The sequence below is a fragment of the Motacilla alba genome, chromosome 19 (genome assembly GCF_015832195.1).
Source record: "Motacilla alba alba isolate MOTALB_02 chromosome 19, Motacilla_alba_V1.0_pri, whole genome shotgun sequence".
Lineage (NCBI taxonomy): Eukaryota > Metazoa > Chordata > Aves > Passeriformes > Motacillidae > Motacilla > Motacilla alba.
In genome coordinates, this window is record NC_052034.1 from 5140137 (window position 1) to 5159678 (window position 19542).

The following is a 19542-nucleotide window of genomic DNA, read 5'->3' on the forward strand; positions in this document are numbered from 1 at the left end:
TTCTCAGGAATCCCCACTCCAGGATTTCCCAAGGGATTCCTTCTCAGGGATTCCCTTTGCAGCCCTTCCATCCTCAGGGATCCTCACTTCAGGATCTCCCCACAGCTCCCTGTCTGCAGGGATCCCCTGCTGTGAGACCCCAATTCAGACCCTCCATCCACAGGAATCCCCCCCGAGGACTCTCTGTCCTCAGGGATCCCTGCTCAGAAATCCCCCTCAGCCTCTCCCTCTGCAGGGATCCCTGCTCTGGGATCCTCCTTCCAGCCCCTCTGTCCTCAGGGATCCCTGCTCAGAAATCCCCCTCAGCCTCTCCCTCTGCAGGGATCCCTGCTCTGGGATTCCCCTCCAGCCCCTCTGGATTTCCCCTCCATCCTCAGGGATCCCCCTCCAGCCCCCCGAGTCCCCTCAGGGCAGAGTTCCCCCTTCCCCACTCCTCATTTTGCCTCAGTTTACCTCATCCTACGAATCCTTGCCCTGCAGGAATCCCATGTTTCTCTCCCTGACCCAGATCCAGGTTTGGTTTCTCCTCATTTCCAGGCACTTTCAGGTCACCTGCATTGCCTGGGATCTCACTGAGGGTTTCCTTTTGGAAATGTTCATTTTTAAGCTGTTTTCCTCACTCCCTGAGCTTTAGGGAACACAGCGAGGCTTTCAGGAGGGTGAGGCTCAAATTTAGGGGCACATCCATTGCTCTGAGCCCCACAGTGACCCCTTACCCCCCAAAAATCACCTTTTTAAGCCATTTGTGCCTTTTAGGTGACAATTTTGTTCATACAGGACCCAAGGACACCCCTGTTTTTCAGTCCCTCACCTCACCTGAGCTGCTCTGGGGCTCTCATCCTTTCCCCGCTGACGAAACAGCTCCGTGGTGTGATTATCCCATGACCACAGGGAATATTTTGCCATCCTCCTCACTATAAAACCCCTTCTTGCTGGAATATTGCCAGCAGGGATCTTTTCGAAAGACAAGTGGCACAGAATTGTGACTTTATTTATTCACAAACATTTTAAAAAGCTGCTCTCTGCCTGGCCTTACTCTTTTCTGTCACTACAGGTTGAATCTTATTGCTATTTATTCCATGGAGGCACCCAAATCCTGTTGCAAGGAGCTAAAAATAAGGCAGCCCAGGGAAATCTATGCCTAGATCCCAACAGTTCTGTAAAGAAACATCTTCAGGAGGTAAATAAAAGGGAATATTGGTTCTGCCAGGAAGCCCTGCTGGAGCAGCTGGGATGATCCAGTTTTTAGCTCTCAGTAAAAGTCACAGCAGAGCTGTAAAAGCTCTTTAAAAAGCAGAAACATGAACCAAGCTGTCCCAGCAGCCCAGGACAGGCACGGCAAGGGACTGGGGCTGTGCAGAGCTCTGCAGGGCTCCGAGGGACAGGGACAGCTCAGCAATGGGCTGCAGGCAGATCCAAACCCTTGTTCTGGTCGCTGAGCTGCTCCCAGCCTGGGCTCCCACACACCTCAAGGTCAGGCCTCAGACTGCACCCAAAAATTTGGCAAAAGCTGAGAGGAAGGACCCACAACGGATCCTTTGTGTGTGTGCAGCTCCGGAGGATCTTCCAGGACAGGGCTGGGGCTCGGGAATCCAAATTTTGGTGACAGCAGACAAACAAGTCCCAGGAGTTAAACAGAAACAGGGGGCTGCCACCTTCAGATTGATTTTCTCCCTGCCAGGCAATTGATCACCAGCAAGGTTCTGATGAGTGCTGGAGAGAAAAAGAGAATTTACAACCCAAATTCAATTTCATTTTGCTGCAGATTTTTCCCTGATTTCCTCCAGTGCTCCACGTAATTTTGGTTGATTTATGAAACCTCTACAGGCACCAGAAATAAAGACAACAAGGATAAACTTCATAGTTTTTATTCTGCAAAGCAATATGCACATCTTACAAACACAAAAATTAATCTAGGAGAGAAATGTCATTTCCAAATCAGCTATTAACCATCATGCAACAAGACAAGTGAAATGTAAGAACAGAACAAAACAAAAAACCAAAAAACAGCCATCTCGAACCCTACAATCACCTGCAGAGGGTTGAAACCAAGGCTCAGATTTTCTATGTAATGCCAAAGAAAACGCAAAAAAAAAGAAAAAAAAAGAAAAAAAAAAGAAGAAAATGGCAGCTTTCTAAGAACAAGAAAACACGTACAAATAGAATCAAAACTGATTCAAGTCATAGTTTAAAAGAAAAAAGAAAACAAAAAAAGGAAAGATCAATATGATCTGAACTTTAATATTAAGTTTTAACTCTTCTGTTTGGCTGCATTTAACTTTGTACATCGCCTGGGAACGATCCAATATTCCTCAGCATTCCAGCTGGCCTGCCGGGACACCCTGCACCCCCCTGCTGCAATACAGGGGGCAGAAGGGTGAACTAAGGCCAAAAATCCAACTCTCCCAACGTTTTCCCTTTTGCATCTGTGGGTGACAATCTTTAATATTCCTGGGGGGGGCGGAAAGTGGGGGAGAAGTTGCCAAGGAGGCTCCTTTCATTCCCAAATGGTTCCCCTGAGAGCCCAAATTCCAGCTGGGACGTTTGGAGCTGGAATTGGTTGAAGGAGCAAGGATTTGCTTTGCTTTCCTGAAGGAGTCAAGGGATGCTGGGTGGGTTTTGGGTATTTCCAGGATTCCTCTCTCCCAATCCATCTCCTAATCCTGCCTTTGGGCCCCAGATCCAGCCACCCTCGGAGGCAGCTCTTGGAGTGAGGATTAACACGGAAGGCTGGGCTTGTGGGATTTAGGAACAGCTCAGGCTGGGATTTAGGATCAGCTCAGGAGAAGCTCTTGGCCTGTTTCACTCCCCTGCCTCATCCCAGGGAAGCAGCAGCAGCACACAGCAGCAGCAGGAGAAAACTGGGAGCTTCTTTTTATCCCTAAACTTCAAACCAGGCCATCTCTAAAGCTTTGCCTTAACATTCCCTGGAGGAAAACAAGTCAGGTAATCCCACTTAGGGAACTGAAACTGTGGGAGGAAACAAAACTGTGACTGCTCAAACACCCTTAACACTCATGAACTTACTCAGTCCCAACACACACAGACCAGGAGCGGTGTCTGGAGGGAATAAACTGGGAATTTTCTGCCAGCATCACTGAGACTATGAGATTCTCACTTGGCTCTTTCCTTCTGTGGAGTCTGGAGCAAAAGGTGGAGGGAAAAAAGCCTGTGGGGAGGAATGAAGGAATGAATGAAAGCTGGGAGAAAAGTAAAAAGTCAGTTAAGGCAACCAGTGAGATTTAAAAGCAGGGGTGGAAATGTCTGCAGGAAGAGCCGGACCCCTGAAATGAAGGAAGCTGCTCAAGGAACCAGGAAGAAAAACCAGCAAAAGGCAGAATGGAGGAATGCACAGAATCAAATCTCTGACTGAAGAATGGACACAGAGAACAGGAGGGGTTTCACTGGGTGGTTTCTTTGACCTTCCTCACAAGAGCCCCACTTTTGTGGCCATTTTCCCCTGAGTGGGCAGCAGAAAATGGCAATTTACTGAACTGGATGGGCCAGAGCTCTGCAGTGCCAGTGAGAGCTGCCCCTCAGAGCTGCAGGCACAGTCCCAGAGTGAAGCTCTGGAACACACTCTGGGATCTCTTTTCCTTTCACTCTTTGCACTGGCCCAAGGCTGTGCAGAGCCCCAGCAGGCTGCTAACACAATACATCTTTTTATTAAGCTTCACTTTCTAGAAAGAAAAGAAATAAAAGGGAAAAAAAAAAGCTTACAGACAGCTGCTCTGCAGCAGAGACACACAATCCTGGCTGGAGGGCTGGGGATGGGAGGCCAAGTGGAAAAGTTTTCCAGATAGTCTCTGTGCTGACTGGCTCTCTGGCATTCAGCAAGCCAAATGAAATACCAAAAAAAAAAAACCAAAAAACCCAAACAAAAAAACCAAACCAAAACAACAAAAAAAATTAAACAGTTCTTTTCAGTAAGTAACAGTTTAAAATGGGACCTCACTTCTTAATTTTTTTACTATGAATAAAAGCACAAGTTTGTCCTAAATACAGCACTATTAAAATGTGAATATGTATTTTTTTTTCTTCCAAAAGAGAAAAAAAAAATAATCTAAAACGTTGATATCTTTTCTTGCAAGCAAGGAGCAAATGGAATAAAGTATTAGGCCACACAAACACACATTGAATTCATGTTGTAGATTGGTGGCTTTGGAAATGCAGGATTATATCAAAGGTGCATACTTGGTTCAAACACACTGTACAGATTGGGCAAAAAACCAAACATCTCTTGGTTGGTTTGAGACACTTGCAAAGGCATCTTCACCTGCCCAGGTGCAGCTAGACAAAAATCTCTGCCTCTGTGGAGCCTTTTCACTGGAGTTATCTACACCAACATGGGGCTGTCCCAGGGCAGGGCCGGAGAGCCCCGACCACGCCAGGGGACAAGCACATCTGCTCAGAATTACTCTGGATATTCTGCTTTTATAAATATGTACAAATCAATTACAGGCACTTTGAAATGTCTTTGGTTGGAATAAACCAACATTGCAAGGTAATGGATTCACAGAGTGTCAAGACCCAGGCTGGGTTCAGCAGGCAATGGTTTCGGTCGTTCTCAGGAGGAGAGGGGGGGTTTATGCTTCTGACAAAGCAACCTGGAAGAAAAACAAAGGAAGAGAAAATATTTAATCAAAGGCAAATTCTTAATCCTGTAACAGTGATATGATTTATCTCTGTGAGCCGGCAGAGCTGTCCTTGACTTTTCAAAGCAAGCTTGGAAAGTCTGACTTGGAAAGGAAATCAAAGGGAGTCTGAAGGCGTTTTGTACTTTGCAAAAATCAATAGAATGAAAGGCCCAAACCACTCAAAACAAAATAAAACCACCCACAAAAACCACCCCAAACTACAGAATAGCATTAAGACCAAAAGGTGTCAACTCTGGCTTCCTACTTCTCAATTAAAAATACTCATATTTAATCCTTCAGGCAAACTGCAGGTCCCCAAGGTAATACTGAACAATGACTCTTTCAACAGCTTTGATACTGTTTTTAACTTAATTCTGATGAACAACCAATGACTCTTCCAACAGCTTTGTTTTTAACTTGATTCTGATGAACAACCCTCAGAATTATGGATCGTGTTTTACTCAAGGTTTTCAGTCTGTTGTGGTAAAAGATAATGAATAAATGAAGATTTAATGCCACCTATTCACTGCTTCACATGAAACAGTTCAAGCAACACCAGAATTATGGCAGAGGAGTCACAGCCCAGCACTTCCTGAGCTGCAATAATCCATTTCTGGAGGACAGAAATTTCATTTTGAGGATCTCCAAAGCACTTGTGTGGATTATATAACCCCTACCTGCACTGTCCACAATGAAAGGAATTAAATCCCCATCTCCAGAGACGAGAAAAACCAGTCTGTCCTCTGCCCAACAGGAGCATTTCTCTGCTCCTTATCAGAGTCAGGATTTTGTTACCTCACACTCACCTTTTCAGAGCAGAATTCTGTGTTGCTTTGCCTCAGTTTGCTTGGTCTGCCTTTAATGACTGCATAGCAGAACATTGTGATCACCATCACAAAGAGGAAGTAGCTGGTGTGCATGAGGTGCAGGTTTATTAGAGAGCGATCATCCTGCACACAGAAAAGCAAATTAAAACCATTTACTGACTTAGCATTGGACATTAAAGCAGCAATTACCAGATCAACCCAGAAATTACTTCATTAATCAACTTTCTCCCCTTTACACAGCAATGGAAGTGATTCCTACTTGTGGCACAAAACGTTCCTTGGGTTAAAATCTGTGCTGGGGATATTTTCCCAAATACTGGCAGAGGCTTTTGTGAAATGATTTCAAAGTATAAATGGTGGTTATTAAGAGCTGTGAGGCACGTGGATGAAGATCATCAAAACCATTAGGGTGGAGCATTCTCAGCCCTCACACCACACGACAAACCAGCAGGAAAAATGACAATTTTAGGAACACAGCCAAAGAAACCAGCACTAAGCATTTACTGAAAAGAGCAGAGGAACAGCCCAGCACTTACATCTGGAACTATAACAGTTAGTTTGGGATTTAAAGCATGGTAGACTTTGCCAATTGCTCCCTTGTAACACCAGAAGGGGTTGTAATCCTGGGCATATTTTGTGTTCGAGTCCCTGGCCGTGGTGAAGATCTTGTACCACAGAGTGGCATTGCTGTAGGTTTCAGGAACACAATGTGGTGGCTGACTGCAAGAAAACAGAAATAATCAGCACCCTGAAATGTATTTTCCATGTTCAACCAGGACAACTTTGCTTCTAAAAACAGGGTTTTAGTTTAGGCCTTCCAAAGCAAGAACAAAACCCCGAAGTTGAAGTTAAAAACCCCCAAAAGCCACATGATTGCTATGCTAAAATCAGAATTAACTGCATGTTGTTGCACTAAGCCAACATCCCACAGCTTAATTGGAAAAACACTGGTTTTCCTTCTACAGCCTGGGCTTCTCCAGGTTGGATGGAACAGAGTCAGGGAATCCAGAGAAGACAGAGGGAAGATATTTTGGTGAAGGCAAAGCAGCCTTTGCCTTGTGCTGATCTCTCAGCAGGGAAGAGGGTGAGAACCTCAGTGTCAAATCTCATCTCTGAAACTCAATTATGGGGTAAACCCCTTACATTTCCACAGATTCTCTTGCTCCCAGTCAAGTTTAAACCACAGCTGAAAGGCAGGCACGGGCCAAAAAATCTCAAAGACAGCAGAGGTTTTGTGACAAACGTTTTACCACAGGGGAAGGAGTGCAAGGACATCATTCCCATGATGAACAGGAATTTTCAGGAGGAGCTAACAACTCAGAGGAATGACTGAGGCAGGAGGCAGCCCCTGGGGGAGAGCTGCACTTACACTGTGACTGGGAACACGCTGCTGGCTGCTGTCACAGTCATGCAGGTGGTGAACACGACCTGCTCGCAGTGGCCGTGCAGGACGCAGTCATCAGAGTTCCAGGCAGCTGGCAGGGTGAAGGTGATGTTTATCTCCTCGTGGGATTCTCTGCCTTTGAGAAAGAGACAAGGAAAGCTGGGCTTTGGGTCACAAAAGTATCTGAGCAACAATTGCTGGGAGAAGGAGAACACACAGATGATTAAGGCAGGAAGCATCGCCCTTTGGAGTCACCCCGGATCTTTGCAGGCAACAAAGACAGCAAAGAGAAAAGTTAAACCCAAAACAAACCACAAAATCCCCCAGCTGCTGCTGTTTCTAATCTCTCCCACCTCAGAACTGGGGTCATCAGGCTGCTTTCAGAAATTAAAAACTCTTTCTGAGTGAATTCATGCATGTTCACAGACCTTTACTAGAAAAGCCTTTCTCCTCCTAAGAACTTTGTTCCACATCTGTTTTTTCTGACACTCACTTTTCAAACTGGAGATATTTGTGTAGAGAAAAAGGTGTCAGCAGATGCTGAACTGCACATTAAGTCCCGTATGATAACTCCACGTGGAGAAATTCAGACTGAAAACAAATCCAGGCTGCTGCAAATGGAACTTGCATTTGGTAGCTCTCAAAGCAGCAACAAAATAACAACAGAAAGCCCAGTAATGCACATTTGCAGCTACTGGCAATGTCTCTCCACAGGTTCAAGACCTTCAACATTATTACAAAATGCAATTCTGGCTGAAAGCTAAAATACAGTGAGGTTCTATTATCAATTTCTATTAATTCTCTACGAACTCCTGTCAAAACTTCCTGGCAGGCAGCCAGAGAGCAGATTGGTCTCTGCACACCACAGAAACCATAATCATCTTATCTGGTGCTGTTTGTGATATTAAAGCTGATTCACTTATGCATTTTAGATAAACTAGAATTTTTTAGGCAACATAATACTCTCTACTGCATCTACGCCACATTTGAAATGTCAGTTGAGGACTTGATGGATCAAGACAAAACTGAAGAGAGTCACTGTTTGGAATTTTGCTGGCTTAAAAATGACCTTCCATTGTCATCAGGTTTAATCATTTCAAACTGCCAAGCCTGATCTTGGCACGCCTGCAGGTTCTTTTCCATTCTGAATGCAGGGAAAAGTTCCCCTAACAAACAAGAGAAGGGCTCCACACAGGAATAAACTCACAATAAATCTGGGAGCACATCTGTGTTCTGTGCATAAGAGTTATCTCACCCATAGTAAGCTGGTAAATTTTTATTTGATTATACAGTGATTAAAATAATATCATTATTTGGAATCATGGAATGGTTTGGGTTGGAGGGAACCCTAAAAACCACCATGTTCCACCCCCCTGCCATGGGCAGGAACACTTTCCACTAGCTCAGGTTGCTCCAAGCCCTCTCCAACCTGGCCTTGGACACTTCCAGGGATGGGGCAAACACAGCTTCTGAGTTCTCATCACCCTCACAATAAAGAATTTCTTCCTAATACTTAATCTAAACCTCCTTAGTCTCAGTTTGAAGCCAATCCCCCAGTGAAAGGTTGGAAAAAACCTCTAAAAGCCAACTGTAACCTGAATTGTTGAAGGTCCAGACTTGCCTACCTGAAAGTCCAATCTGGTGCCCAAAAATTGTGGAGCTGAGGTGTGTGACATTGCGAGAGTATCCCCCAAAAGGTCTGAGAGGGTCCAGGGTCAGCGTGATGGTGACAGAGATGTTGATGGGACCAGAGTCCTCGAGGGTCTGTGGGGACTGCGTGGAAGACCTGGCCTGCCCGCTGGTCACGGTGCTCTCTGGAGTTGTGGTGTCATTCAGGAGGTGCTTCAAGGTTTCATTCTCAGATATACAGAAGTCCAAATCATTAAACCTCAGCAGGAAAGTGTTCCAGTCCTTCAAACAAAAGGGGAGATTTTAAGGCCACGTGGGAGCTCCCACCCCGCTCGGTCCCGTCCCGCCCGGTTCCAGGCCATTGAGCAAAAATCACACGGCTCAGAGAGCAACACAAACACCGGCAGGGCTGGCTCAACAACAGCAAAGTTGTTTGCAGAAGTCAGATGGGTTCAGTCCCAGCTCCCTCCCCTGAGCTGGAAAGGAGACTCGGTCTGTTCACAGAGTTCACAGAATCACCGGGTTGGAAGAGACCTTAAAGATCATGGAGTCCAACCCAGCCCCGACACCCCAACTAAACCCTGGCACCCAGTGCCACATCCAGGCTTTGTCAAACACACCCAGCATGGGGACTCCACCACCTCCCCGGGCAGCCATTCCAGAACTTTATAACCCTTTCTGTAAAAAACTTTTTCCCAATATCCAACCTGTATCTCCCCAGGCACAGCTTAAGGCTGTGTCCTCTGGTTCTGTCAGTGCTGCCTGGAGAAAGAGACCAACCCCACCTGGCCACAGCCACCTTTCAGGGAGTTGTAGAATGATAGGGTCACCTCTGAGTCTCCTTTTCTCCAGGCTAACAGCCCCAGCTCCCTCAGTTGTTCCTCACAGGGTTTGTGTTCCAAGCCCCCACCATGCTCCAGGGTGAGCAGCTGCTGCCCAGGTTTCCCTCCTTACAGGGCAGTGCTGAGGGAAGTTCCCCAAACCAGCTAAATAAACAAACTGAGTAACACCTAAATAACAAACTGAAAGGTTCCTAGCCACAGCAGGGAGGATCCATGACAGATGATTTGGCCTCATCCTTGATAAAAAACAACTAACAACCACCCACCCCAACAGCCCTTCTGAAAGTAAAATGGAGACAATCCCCCACACCACTCTGTGCTCTCTAGGAGGGGGAAAAAAACTTAACTTCAGGCATGTTTTCCAAATGACCATCATTCTTGCACATACCTCTGCCATTTCTGGGGATTTGATCTCCTTGATCTTGAAGAAGTAGCCCAGTGTCAGGAAGGCGATGGCCATGGCGCTCACGCTGATCATAAAGACCACGAGCGGAGGGCGGCTGCTGATATAAACCTTCAGGTTCTCCAACAGGTTTATGTAGAACATTATTCTGATTGTTCACCTGAGGGGAAAGAATGTTCCAACAGAGTCGCTGGGCTGTGTGTGACAGCTGGGGGGTGGCGGATCACAGGAGACAGAAAGAGAGAAATGGGATTGTACAGAATCGAGATTCCATTCCGCGGCTGCTCCCTGAGCACAGAGCGTGTGCCTGAAATACAGCAGCGATCAGAACAGGCTCCACATCACCTTCCCAGGGCCTCAAAGTGCCAGCTGGGAACAGCTTTTAAGGAACGAGGGCTTCCAGCACAGCCCAGCATCGCTGATAAATAATAAAGTCAGTTCTTGCCTTTCCCCAGGCAGGGTAACGCTGCTACATTTTAATGCCAGTAATGTCTGAATGCACCACAAATCAAACTTTGCACATCCTTTGAAAACCCAGGCTGGAGCCTTAAGGATCCCTCTTTACCCCACCCCAAATGCTTCTACTTTCAAACTCTGCACATCCTTTGAAAACCAAGGCTGGAGCCTCAAGGATCCCTCTTTACCCCACCCCAAAGGCCTCTGTTTTCAAAGCAGGATCTGAGAAGCAGCCCCACATTATTTAAGGCTTTTGCATCAAGAATCCTATGGGCAGAAACACCCAAAAAACTGCATTAAGGTGGAGGCTGGAAGACTCCTGGTCTTTAATTCCTGCAGGATCTAGAACTTTTTGTTCTGTCTGTAAGCAAAGCCAGGACCTTACATGCTGACAAAATGTCCCAAGTCATTAACTTTTGCCCCAAATATAATATTTTGTCTGATTCCTCTCCTGAATTTCTACCTGCAGAGCAAAAAGCCCCAAATTCCTGGATCAGCCTCCCCATCTCCAGGCCCAGGGAAAAGCAAACAGCCAGGTGTTGAAGAGCAGCCTTGTGACATCTCCTTCAGAAGCTCTGCAAAGAGGAACTCCAAGCCAACCTTTATCTTTGACCTACCTAAAACCCTGCCTGGAAAGGCTTTTAACCCCAACTACACCACCAAGGCAGGAGCTGCTCCTGGCAATGTGCTGCTGATCTCCAAAATTCTGAGGGAAAGGCAAGAAGAATTCTGTACTGCAGGGGTTAAAGCTGGAACATCCACAGAGATCTGCTAACATTTAATTAAGGCAGGGACTGCTCCTGCAGCTCTGGGTGATTCCCACTGACTCCCATCTACAATCCAGGTGTAGCAGGGCTGAAAAGTGGCAGCTCAGAGGAGGAGAGAGGCACAGGGCAAGGCAGGGAGGGACCTGTGATGTGATCTATTGATTTAAGAGAAAACAAAAGAAGGGTAAAGGACAAGCACGAATACAAAGCCCTCTTCAGAGCCCGCAGAGTACAATGATCCCAACTTCCTTGTGTATACTCAGGATTTACTGGCAGGAATGCTTCAGCAGTTCCTGTTAGCAGAAGAAATATTGACAGAACCTGCAAAAGTGTCCCAGAGAGGGGAAAACCCAGCTCAGGGAGAAGAGACACAGGTACAGCGCCAACAACACAACCCTGGGCTGTGCCTGCTGACTCCCCACTCGCTCTCCTGGCTGAAACCTGCTGAAACAGAGCTCTCCAGAGCTCAAGATCTCACCCTGGATTTATCATTTTGCACCAGCAACCCCTTTCCATCCACCCTGCAAAGCCCAGGGAGCTTTTCTCAGCGAGAAGCGGGCGCTGCGAACACCTCTACAAAGCCAGGGTGAAAAGCAGGGAAAGGAGAGGGATGAGAGGGGGAGAAAAGGTGATGAGAAATGTGCACCTTACCAGAACTCTGTCCCAGAGCAGCTGTGGCACAGCCAGGGGAGGTGGCAGAAGGCAGCAGGGACAGGGAAGGGAGAGCAGGGGCTGGCAGGGATCATGCTGGGAACGATCCGCCCTTCTGCACGTTCTGCCTATCTTGTCCCTGGCAGCAAATTCCTTAAAAGAGCCCGAGTTAAAAACCCCAAACGCTCCATCCAGAGGCAAAATCCCAAATACTCCTTCTGGAAACGTGGGAGACACATGGGGAGATGGAAGGAGATCAAAACCTAACCCAAAAGCAGAGCTGTGGGCAGCGTCCCCTCCTGAATTTCCTTTAATAACACAGATGCAGAGTTTATTGCAGCTTTTAATCAGGGCTGAGTGTCACCCACAGCACACCCAGGGCTGGGATTCCTTTTTTAAAGGGGTTTCCAACAGCTCCATTAGAATTTGTTTGTCACAGGGTCTAAAACCAGCCATAAAAAAAACTGGGATGTGCTGAAAATCCTACACAGGGAAATATTCAGGCTAATATTTTTATGTAAGAGATCACCAGCTTTTAAGTGCCAGTTGTTTAATATGCTGCCATAACTCACTGGCTTTGAAAGCAATTAGAAAATGCCATAAGCTGCAATTTCCGAGGAGTAATGTGCCTTTGGAGCATTTGGGAGGGAAAAGGGAACAACTGTGGATCTGGGACTGGAGCTGACATGAAAACAGCAATGGGGGAAAGCAGAAGGATGAATGTTTCCATGCTGCTGCCTGAAGAATTACTGATTTTTTTAATCAAAGTACTTAAATAACTTTAATTGTCATGGAATTTGTGATGCAGATCAGTGCATGACATCAAAGTGTCTGTGGATTTTCAGGGCTCCTTAAACTCCTCTCTGTTAGAATCACAACGCGTCACAACTCTTCTGCCAGCTCTAGTAACTAACTTCCTCCTCTGTGTAAATGAGTAACTTCAAGAATATCATTTAAACTTTTATTTCTTGTTCACAGAGCTAAAAAAAAAAAGGCAAACCAAACCAAAACAATGCTTTTACCTCCTGGCAGGTCAGGCATGCAAGATCAGATTTCACTTTTTAGCCAAATAAATAATTGAGTGAGTGGCTCTAATGACTGCTGCTGCCTCTCTCCACTCCAGCAAAGCCTTTTAATACTTGGTGCAATAAAAATCTCCCCAGTCAGACTAAACAAGGAGCTCAAGAATGAAAACTGCCAGGCTGGAACATTGGCCAGCAGCTCCAAGGTAATTGCTGGGTAGTGAGGGATGTTCAGCAGGAGTTACAGCTGCTGGAACTCGCCAGGAAACCCTGGAGATGTTGTGCTCTTAAATCAGCATCTACAAACCCAGGCAGGGAAAAAGATTAAAATGGTAAAGGGGGGAAATACAACAGTTTAATCTGTCAGAGTGCCAGAGGAACCCACAATTGAGCAGCCAACTCAAAAGCAAGAAAATATTCTATAATTCGGGGAGATTTCCTCCAAAACAGCCCTGACAGCAACCTCAAAGGAGCAACACTGTGAATTCCTCTTTATTTGTGTAGGAAAGAGTGTGGAAAAGGAAGCTGCTGAAATAGACTGATGAGTTTTTCAAGGCTAAATTGCAAACAAGGAAAATCTTGAAGCCTATTGCAAAGAGCAAAAAGTCAATGCAATGAGTCACAGCTGAAATATTAAATTCCCATTTGGAGGCTTAATATCAAAGGAGCTGAATTCCTAAGCACAGTAAAGATCCCATGTGCTGCACTACAGCAGGTACTGAAAGCAAAACTGCACTTACCAAAGTGAAAAAAAAAAACAACTCCAAACATGAATTTTAAAGAGATCAAAGTGGTTTGACATTTTTGTCAATAATGTCAACTCCCACCCTGCCACTAAAAAGATTAAAATGATGGAATTTCCTCACAGATATTTCCCCTTCTTGTTGTGCAGCCAAGGCAATCACTCTAGAGGAGGGGTTTAAGTGTGAAATCAGCACTGAAATATCCCAAGGAGGAAAAGTGGGTGAAGGAGAAGGGCAGGAGGCAGCAGTGCTTACCCCAGCACTTCTCCTTTAGGATCTCACCAGTTTTTCAATTTTCAGTATCTCATTGCACAGAACAGAGTTTAAATTGAGCTGTGCAGCTCAAAAAAATAAATCAATTGTATTTTCAAAGGTGCCTGACTACCAGGAGTGCAGAGGGGTTAGGAAATGGGTCAGCTCGGGGTTAACCACCTTGAATGAAAATTGTGTTGTGTGCCAAAGGAATATTTACAAATACAAATCAAACAGACCATGGGAAAGCAGCCATAAATAAATGCAAACAAAGCAGTGGTGGTCACCTCAAACACCTTTAACAACAATAAACAGCAGCAGGTACCAAAATCATCTTTCATCTGGATTTCTTCTCTTCAAATTTCACATCTAAGAGTGAAAATAAAGCAAAATAAAAATCAGAGTGGTGTGAGCTGGGGCTGCTGATGGGGCTGGTGCTGTTCAGCATCTTTGAGGGTGGCAGGGACACAGGGACAAGCCTGGCGTGACACCAAGCTGTGTGGGAAGGATCTGGACAGGCTGGGGAGGTGGCTCTGGGACAACCTGATGAGGTTCAAGACCAAGTGCAAGGAAGAGTAACTTCAGCATCCTGATATCCGGGGAAAATAGAGGTGTTAGGATCTGCAGCAGCTTCAGATCACCTTTGTAGGAAGTGGGGTGAAATTGCACAGCCTGAAACCTTCCCCAGCAGCAGCAGCAGGGCAGGCAGGAAGGAGGAATTCATCCTGGAGGAATCCCCCAGGGCGCAGCACAGCCTCTGGGCAGCTGAGCCTCTTCCCCTTCTCCAGCCTGAACAAAGTAAAGCCAACCCAACAACTCCTGGGAAACGGCAGCAGGTTTCTCCTCAGCACACAGGGAGGGAAGCAATCAGGGCGTGTGGAGGAGGAAACTTCACAAAAACATCACCTTGGGTCCTTGAATCCAGCCCAGCATAAGCCCAAGATCAGCAGATGTGCACAAACACATCTGCTCCAGTGGGAGATAAGGGGAATTGCCTCCAGCCACAACTGGCTTATCAGTTTGCTATTCTATCCACAAATATGTTCACTGAGAAAAAAAATCCACATTTTCCAGAAAAACTTCCATTTTCCTGCAGCCTGGAAGCTGGAAATGGCAGGAAAATGGCTTTGCATATGCACTGCACAGGGCAGGAGGAGAACAGCACCTGGAAATGTGGAAAAGGACATTCCTTCCTCCTGGCATCCTGATAAAGGGGCAGGATGCAGAATATGAACAAAAACCAGGGACTTGCACGAGTAGAAAGAAGCAAATGCTTCATACTTGCATGAAATGTTTCTTTTCACCTCTCAAAACACTTTTCAAAGCTTAATTAATCATTTCAACATCCCCAAGAGGGGCACCAACAGCAAACATTTCAGGTCTGCCCATGAAACAAAGCCAAGGAAGGGAAGTAATCCGGTGAGTGACAGAAAATTGTAAAGATCAAATTGAGACTGAATTTCAAACACCCAAATTTCTGACTTCAACTCTCTATAAAGACAGGAAACTCGAAAAAACAAGGCCTATGATGTAAAAAAAATAAAAAGGAAAACAAACATTACTCAATCTGTGTGTGACAGCCCTTCCCAACAGACTTGTGTTGTTCAGAAAGTCTGGTGGATTCACCACAAGCACCCGAACTTTGTGCCAGCTGATACTCTGGGGACAGCGAAGTCGATTTCCATTTCCCACTGGAAGAAAAATTCGTGCAGAAACAGACAAATCCAAACACGTTCCAAGTATTTTTTGTATGTTCTCAGTTCTTAAAAATGATGAACGAGAAAAGGCAAGGAAAGTTAAAAGTCAGGAAGCAGCAATAGAGTGAGGAAGCTTTTTTCCCCTGGTTCAATGAACCCTGAATTCTGACTTTTGTCAGAAGTGAAAAACATAATTTAAAACATACCCAGCTGTAAAATCAAAATGAACTCAAGCTCTGGTTGAAAATCAGACCTTTTGGTGCCAAGCTTGAAGCAGGCATCTCTGTCTGCCAAGAGCCTGTGCCACTGGAATGAATCCACCTAAAAGAGCTCATGGGCATTTTTAAACCTTCCAGCTTTTCCAGGTCCAAGTCATGACTTCCAAGGTGAGTTACCATAACCCAAACCACCCAGACTGCAATAAATAATAGGTGAAGGACTTTGAATTTGCATTCAAAATGCTATTCTGGTTACTGCTGCTCAGCATGAGAATCTGGGAGAGCAAAGGAAAAAATAAAATTCTTCCATTTTACAGGACCTTCAAAGATCCACGAGGAATCAAAAAATACAGGATGCTTTCAATGAAGAAGTGTGAAAATTCTCAGCAACTGTTCAATAATCACAAACTAGTTGAGTGACCAGTTCAAGGTTAATTGTTGACTTCATTAAAGCTACTCATTAAGGAATGTGGGACCCAATTCAGCAGCCAAAGTGCAGAGAAATGCCAGGAAAAGGCTCTTCAGTCTGTAATGAGAACTGTGAGGAGACAGGGATGCAGACAGATACACAGCTTGAATCACAAGCAGAAAAATGACTGACAAGCTGAGGAAATGGCAGCTTTGGGGAATGGCAAATTCAGAGTTTGGGTGTGGAAAGAAAGGAGAGAAGCAGCGAAACAGCCAGTGGCCACTGATGGAAACAGAAACAGCAGCAAAACCAACTGAAATGAGGGAGCTGGGACACAGCTGAGATACCAAAGCTACGGCTGGAATATCCTCACGTCTGTGGGCTTCACCCCCACTGCCCAGAGCAAACAGCTCCTCAGCTTGCCCAGCCCCAGCTGGGTGAGTTCACTCTCCATCTTACTCATTAACAGACCCCCAAATGCCAGCACGCACACAGCTTTGCACCCAAAACAAAACCTGGAGCTCTGAGCCCCGGGAACCTGCTTCATTCGCAGGTCAGGACAGTCTCAGGAAGAAAATAAACTCCCACCCAGCCATGCTTTGGGTAAGGGGAGGTTTGGGAAAGGCAACACAATCCTGACACCAGCGAGTTTCATTAACAGTTTAGGGCTCAACTGCTAAAACAGCTTCGTTTCTACAAAGCCTGTGCTGTTATTTAACAAAAAAGAAGATTATGCCAGCGGCCAGACCTGCAGGATCAGCTCAGGGGTGCTCCAGGAGGGGTCTGGATGTGCCAGGCTCTGTCCCTCTGTCCCCAGCTCACGGAGGACACCCAGCTCTGTTTGCTGTGCCCCTGCCGGGCACTCTCAGAGCACAGGGACTATTTTGTTTTCTCAGGTGACCTTTCAAGCTCTTGTCTTTCAAGTGGAAAAGAAGAAGCACATTCCAGCAGAGCCACTCCTCAAATCGGGACAGGTAACAAAGCCACCCAGGGCTTAATCCTGCCTGGTGGGCCGGGCTCGGGGAGCGATTTCCAGCCACAATCCAGTATGATTTGTGCTCGGGCTGCCACAGAAGTGATCTGAGCGCTGAGCACACCTGCTGAGCGGGAGCTGGAGCGCAGCCAGCGGGATTGTTCCGGGCACAGGCAGGTGCAGGGAAGCGGCAGCAGCTCCCGCTGAAACCCGAGCCGCCGTGTCCTGCCCAGAGGCACAGGGATTCATCGCCGAGCGTTTCCTGTAACTCAGCCCTCGGGAAAAAAACGCAATAATCATTTACCACAACAGCCAGGCCCTGGTTTATTTCCCCACCACGCTGTTCCAGCGGCCAAACTTCGGGGAAGTTCAGTGAGGATGCGGAGAGCAAACCTGAATTACTGAATCCTTATCTGCCCCCCAGGCTTGTCTGCCAGGGCAAATTCACCGGATAATTCCCCCTCCAGAGCTGATCCTGGAAATAAATTTCCCCAAAGACAAACCCTAAAGAGCAAACAGAGGGAAAACGGGGAAAAATAAAATCCCAGCTGTGCCGTAATGGATTTTTCCCCCAGGGTGATTGGGATCCACGCTTTGGATGTAGCGGCAGGGATGGAGCAGCCATGTTCCAGGCATGATGCACCAGGAATTTTATTATTAAAACCACCACGAGATCATTAGTCAAGTTAAAAACCCCCCAGAAAAGTGCAAGAGGATGAAATATGGGTGTACAGCAAATTGGGGGAAACATCCCAAAACAGCCACACAAAAAAGCCCCACGCAGGAATCACCGTTCAGAGGCTATTTTGAAACACAACTATTTTTAGTGCTACAGAAATTATTATTTTTCACCTTTTTTTTTTTTTTTCTTCCCTGCTCCTACGCCACGCATACAAACTTCACGCTGCCGACCTTTCCCTCCGTCATTTTGCTTTGTAAATAACAAAAATGAACCGGGGTACACCCCCCCAGCACAGCCGGGACGCGGGGCCCGAGGCTCCCCGGGGGCTCTCCCCCCGCCGCTCCCAGCCCCGCAGCGGCCTCACGGCGGCCTCACGGCGGCCCCATCCCCCGGCAGAGCCGCCCCCGTCCGCTCCTTACCGGCGTCCGCGGCGGGGCTCAGGCCCCCGGGCCGGGCGGGGCTCAGAGGCGGCGGCGCTGCCGTGCGGGCGGGCTCTGCACCATGGTCCTGCCCTGCCGGGGCTGCGGGCACGGGCGGACGGGCGGAGAGGCCGCTCCCCGGGCAGCCCCGGGCCGGACACACGGACAGGCCCCGGCACCGGGCCCCGCCTCCGCCGCCGCTTCCGGGCCGCAGCCCTGACCCCTCAGCGGCGACGGTGGCGCGGGGGGGACAAGATTGAGGCGGCGCCGGCAGCGCGGGAGGGGCCGGGAACGGCGTCGGGGACGGAACCAGGAATGGAACCGGGAATGGAACCGGGAGCAGCATCGGGAACGGAACCGGGAACGGGGCCGGGAGCGGCATCGGGAACGGAACCGGGATTAGAACCGGGAACGGGCCCCGGAGCGGCATCGGGAGAGGCAGCGGGCCCTGACGGCGCTCCCCGCTCCAGCCTCCCTCAGGATGTTGCCGCCTTCCCCCTCCCCTTTTCCTCCAAAAACTGTCCCCAAACATCTTTCCTGTTCTATTTCCTAACGTAAACACCTATCCTAATAGCTATACTAATAGCTATTCCAATACCTGAAGGTGTTCAGGGTTAAATCCTTAAAGCCAACAAACGTTTGTTTACATTTATCACGATAAATAAGAATATAATTGTTTTATATGGCATTATCATATATTTCTATTATTAATAATTAGTATTGTTAATGGTAATAGGATGGTGATGTTGCCACGAGGATAGTGTGAGGTCTGGTGGAGCTGTTTAGTGTCCCTAAGAGTTGGGCAAGCTGGGAGAAAACCTTCCCTAAATATTCTGCATTAAAATAAATTTATAATAAAAAAGAAATTAAAAATGATGCATTAAAATACTCGGGTGAAAAATATTCCCTAAAAACGCTTCGGGAAGGTAAAACACCAGCAGTCCCATGAGGATCTGAAAGGTCAGAAACTCCAAAATGACAGCACTGGATTAATGAGCAACAGTCACAATTAATGACTCCAGCATTTCCTGTAAAACATCTTCCTTACCAAAGGAAATACACGCAGGAGCTCCCGTGCAAAGAAGCATTTTACAATCAAAGATCCAACCCGACGAGCTGCAGACTCTGTTTTCAGTGAAACAAGAGTGGAAAAAATAAATGAAAAAATAAAGCGAATTTCTGCCACTGTGACTGTGGGCACAGCACCTGTATTTTACATCACTTTAAGGGATGATATTGCCATTTAAATCACTTTAAGGGATGATATTTCCATCAAAGTCTCTGCTTTGCTGTTTTTGGCAGCCTTGGGGGTCTCACCCAACTTCTGTGAGTGCCTCTGTGCTCCAGCCCTGCTCAGGGATTACTCCGGGTGTGGAAATGCACCTTTCCTAATTTACTCCAATTTTGAGTCAATTTTTCAAATTGACTCAAAGCAAATTTACTCTCAAATATACTCAAATCCACCTTTCCTGACTCATTTACTCAAATCAAATTTACTCAAATTTTTCTAACTGACTCAAATCCACCTTTC

General features: G+C 46.8%; 1 protein-coding gene across 3 annotated transcripts; it reads right to left on the bottom strand.

Annotated features, from left to right (window-relative positions):
* Positions 1-1852: 1852 nt before the first annotated feature.
* Positions 1853-18227, bottom strand: TMEM248 (transmembrane protein 248). 3 transcript variants are annotated; one of them, XM_038158205.1, is made up of 8 exons: positions 18012-18227; positions 17035-17185; positions 9708-9882; positions 8474-8759; positions 6834-6984; positions 6001-6184; positions 5444-5587; positions 1853-4607 (listed from the first exon to the last, which is right to left on the bottom strand). In XM_038158205.1, exons 3-8 carry the CDS (start codon positions 9864-9866, stop codon positions 4587-4589), a joined length of 945 nt encoding a protein of 314 aa, XP_038014133.1. In that variant the 5' UTR covers positions 9867-9882; positions 17035-17185; positions 18012-18227; the 3' UTR covers positions 1853-4586. The 3 variants fall into 3 exon arrangements, with proteins under 3 accessions (XP_038014133.1, XP_038014132.1, XP_038014134.1); XM_038158204.1 differs by lacking the exon at positions 17035-17185 and having other exon boundaries at positions 18012-18226; XM_038158206.1 differs by lacking the exons at positions 17035-17185; positions 18012-18227 and adding an exon at positions 16686-17014.
* Positions 18228-19542: the final 1315 nt, after the last annotated feature.

Coding starts and splice junctions, on each gene's coding strand:
- TMEM248 (XM_038158205.1), bottom strand. CDS start 9,866: ATGTTCTACATAAACCTGTTGGAGAACCTGAAGGTTTATATCAGCAGC. Junction 6,185..6,833: donor AGCGTGTTCCCAGTCACAGT/GTAAGTGCAGCT, acceptor GTTTTCTTGCAG/TCAGCCACCACATTGTGTTC. Junction 4,608..5,443: donor CAGAATTCTGCTCTGAAAAG/GTGAGTGTGAGG, acceptor TTTTTCTTCCAG/GTTGCTTTGTCAGAAGCATA.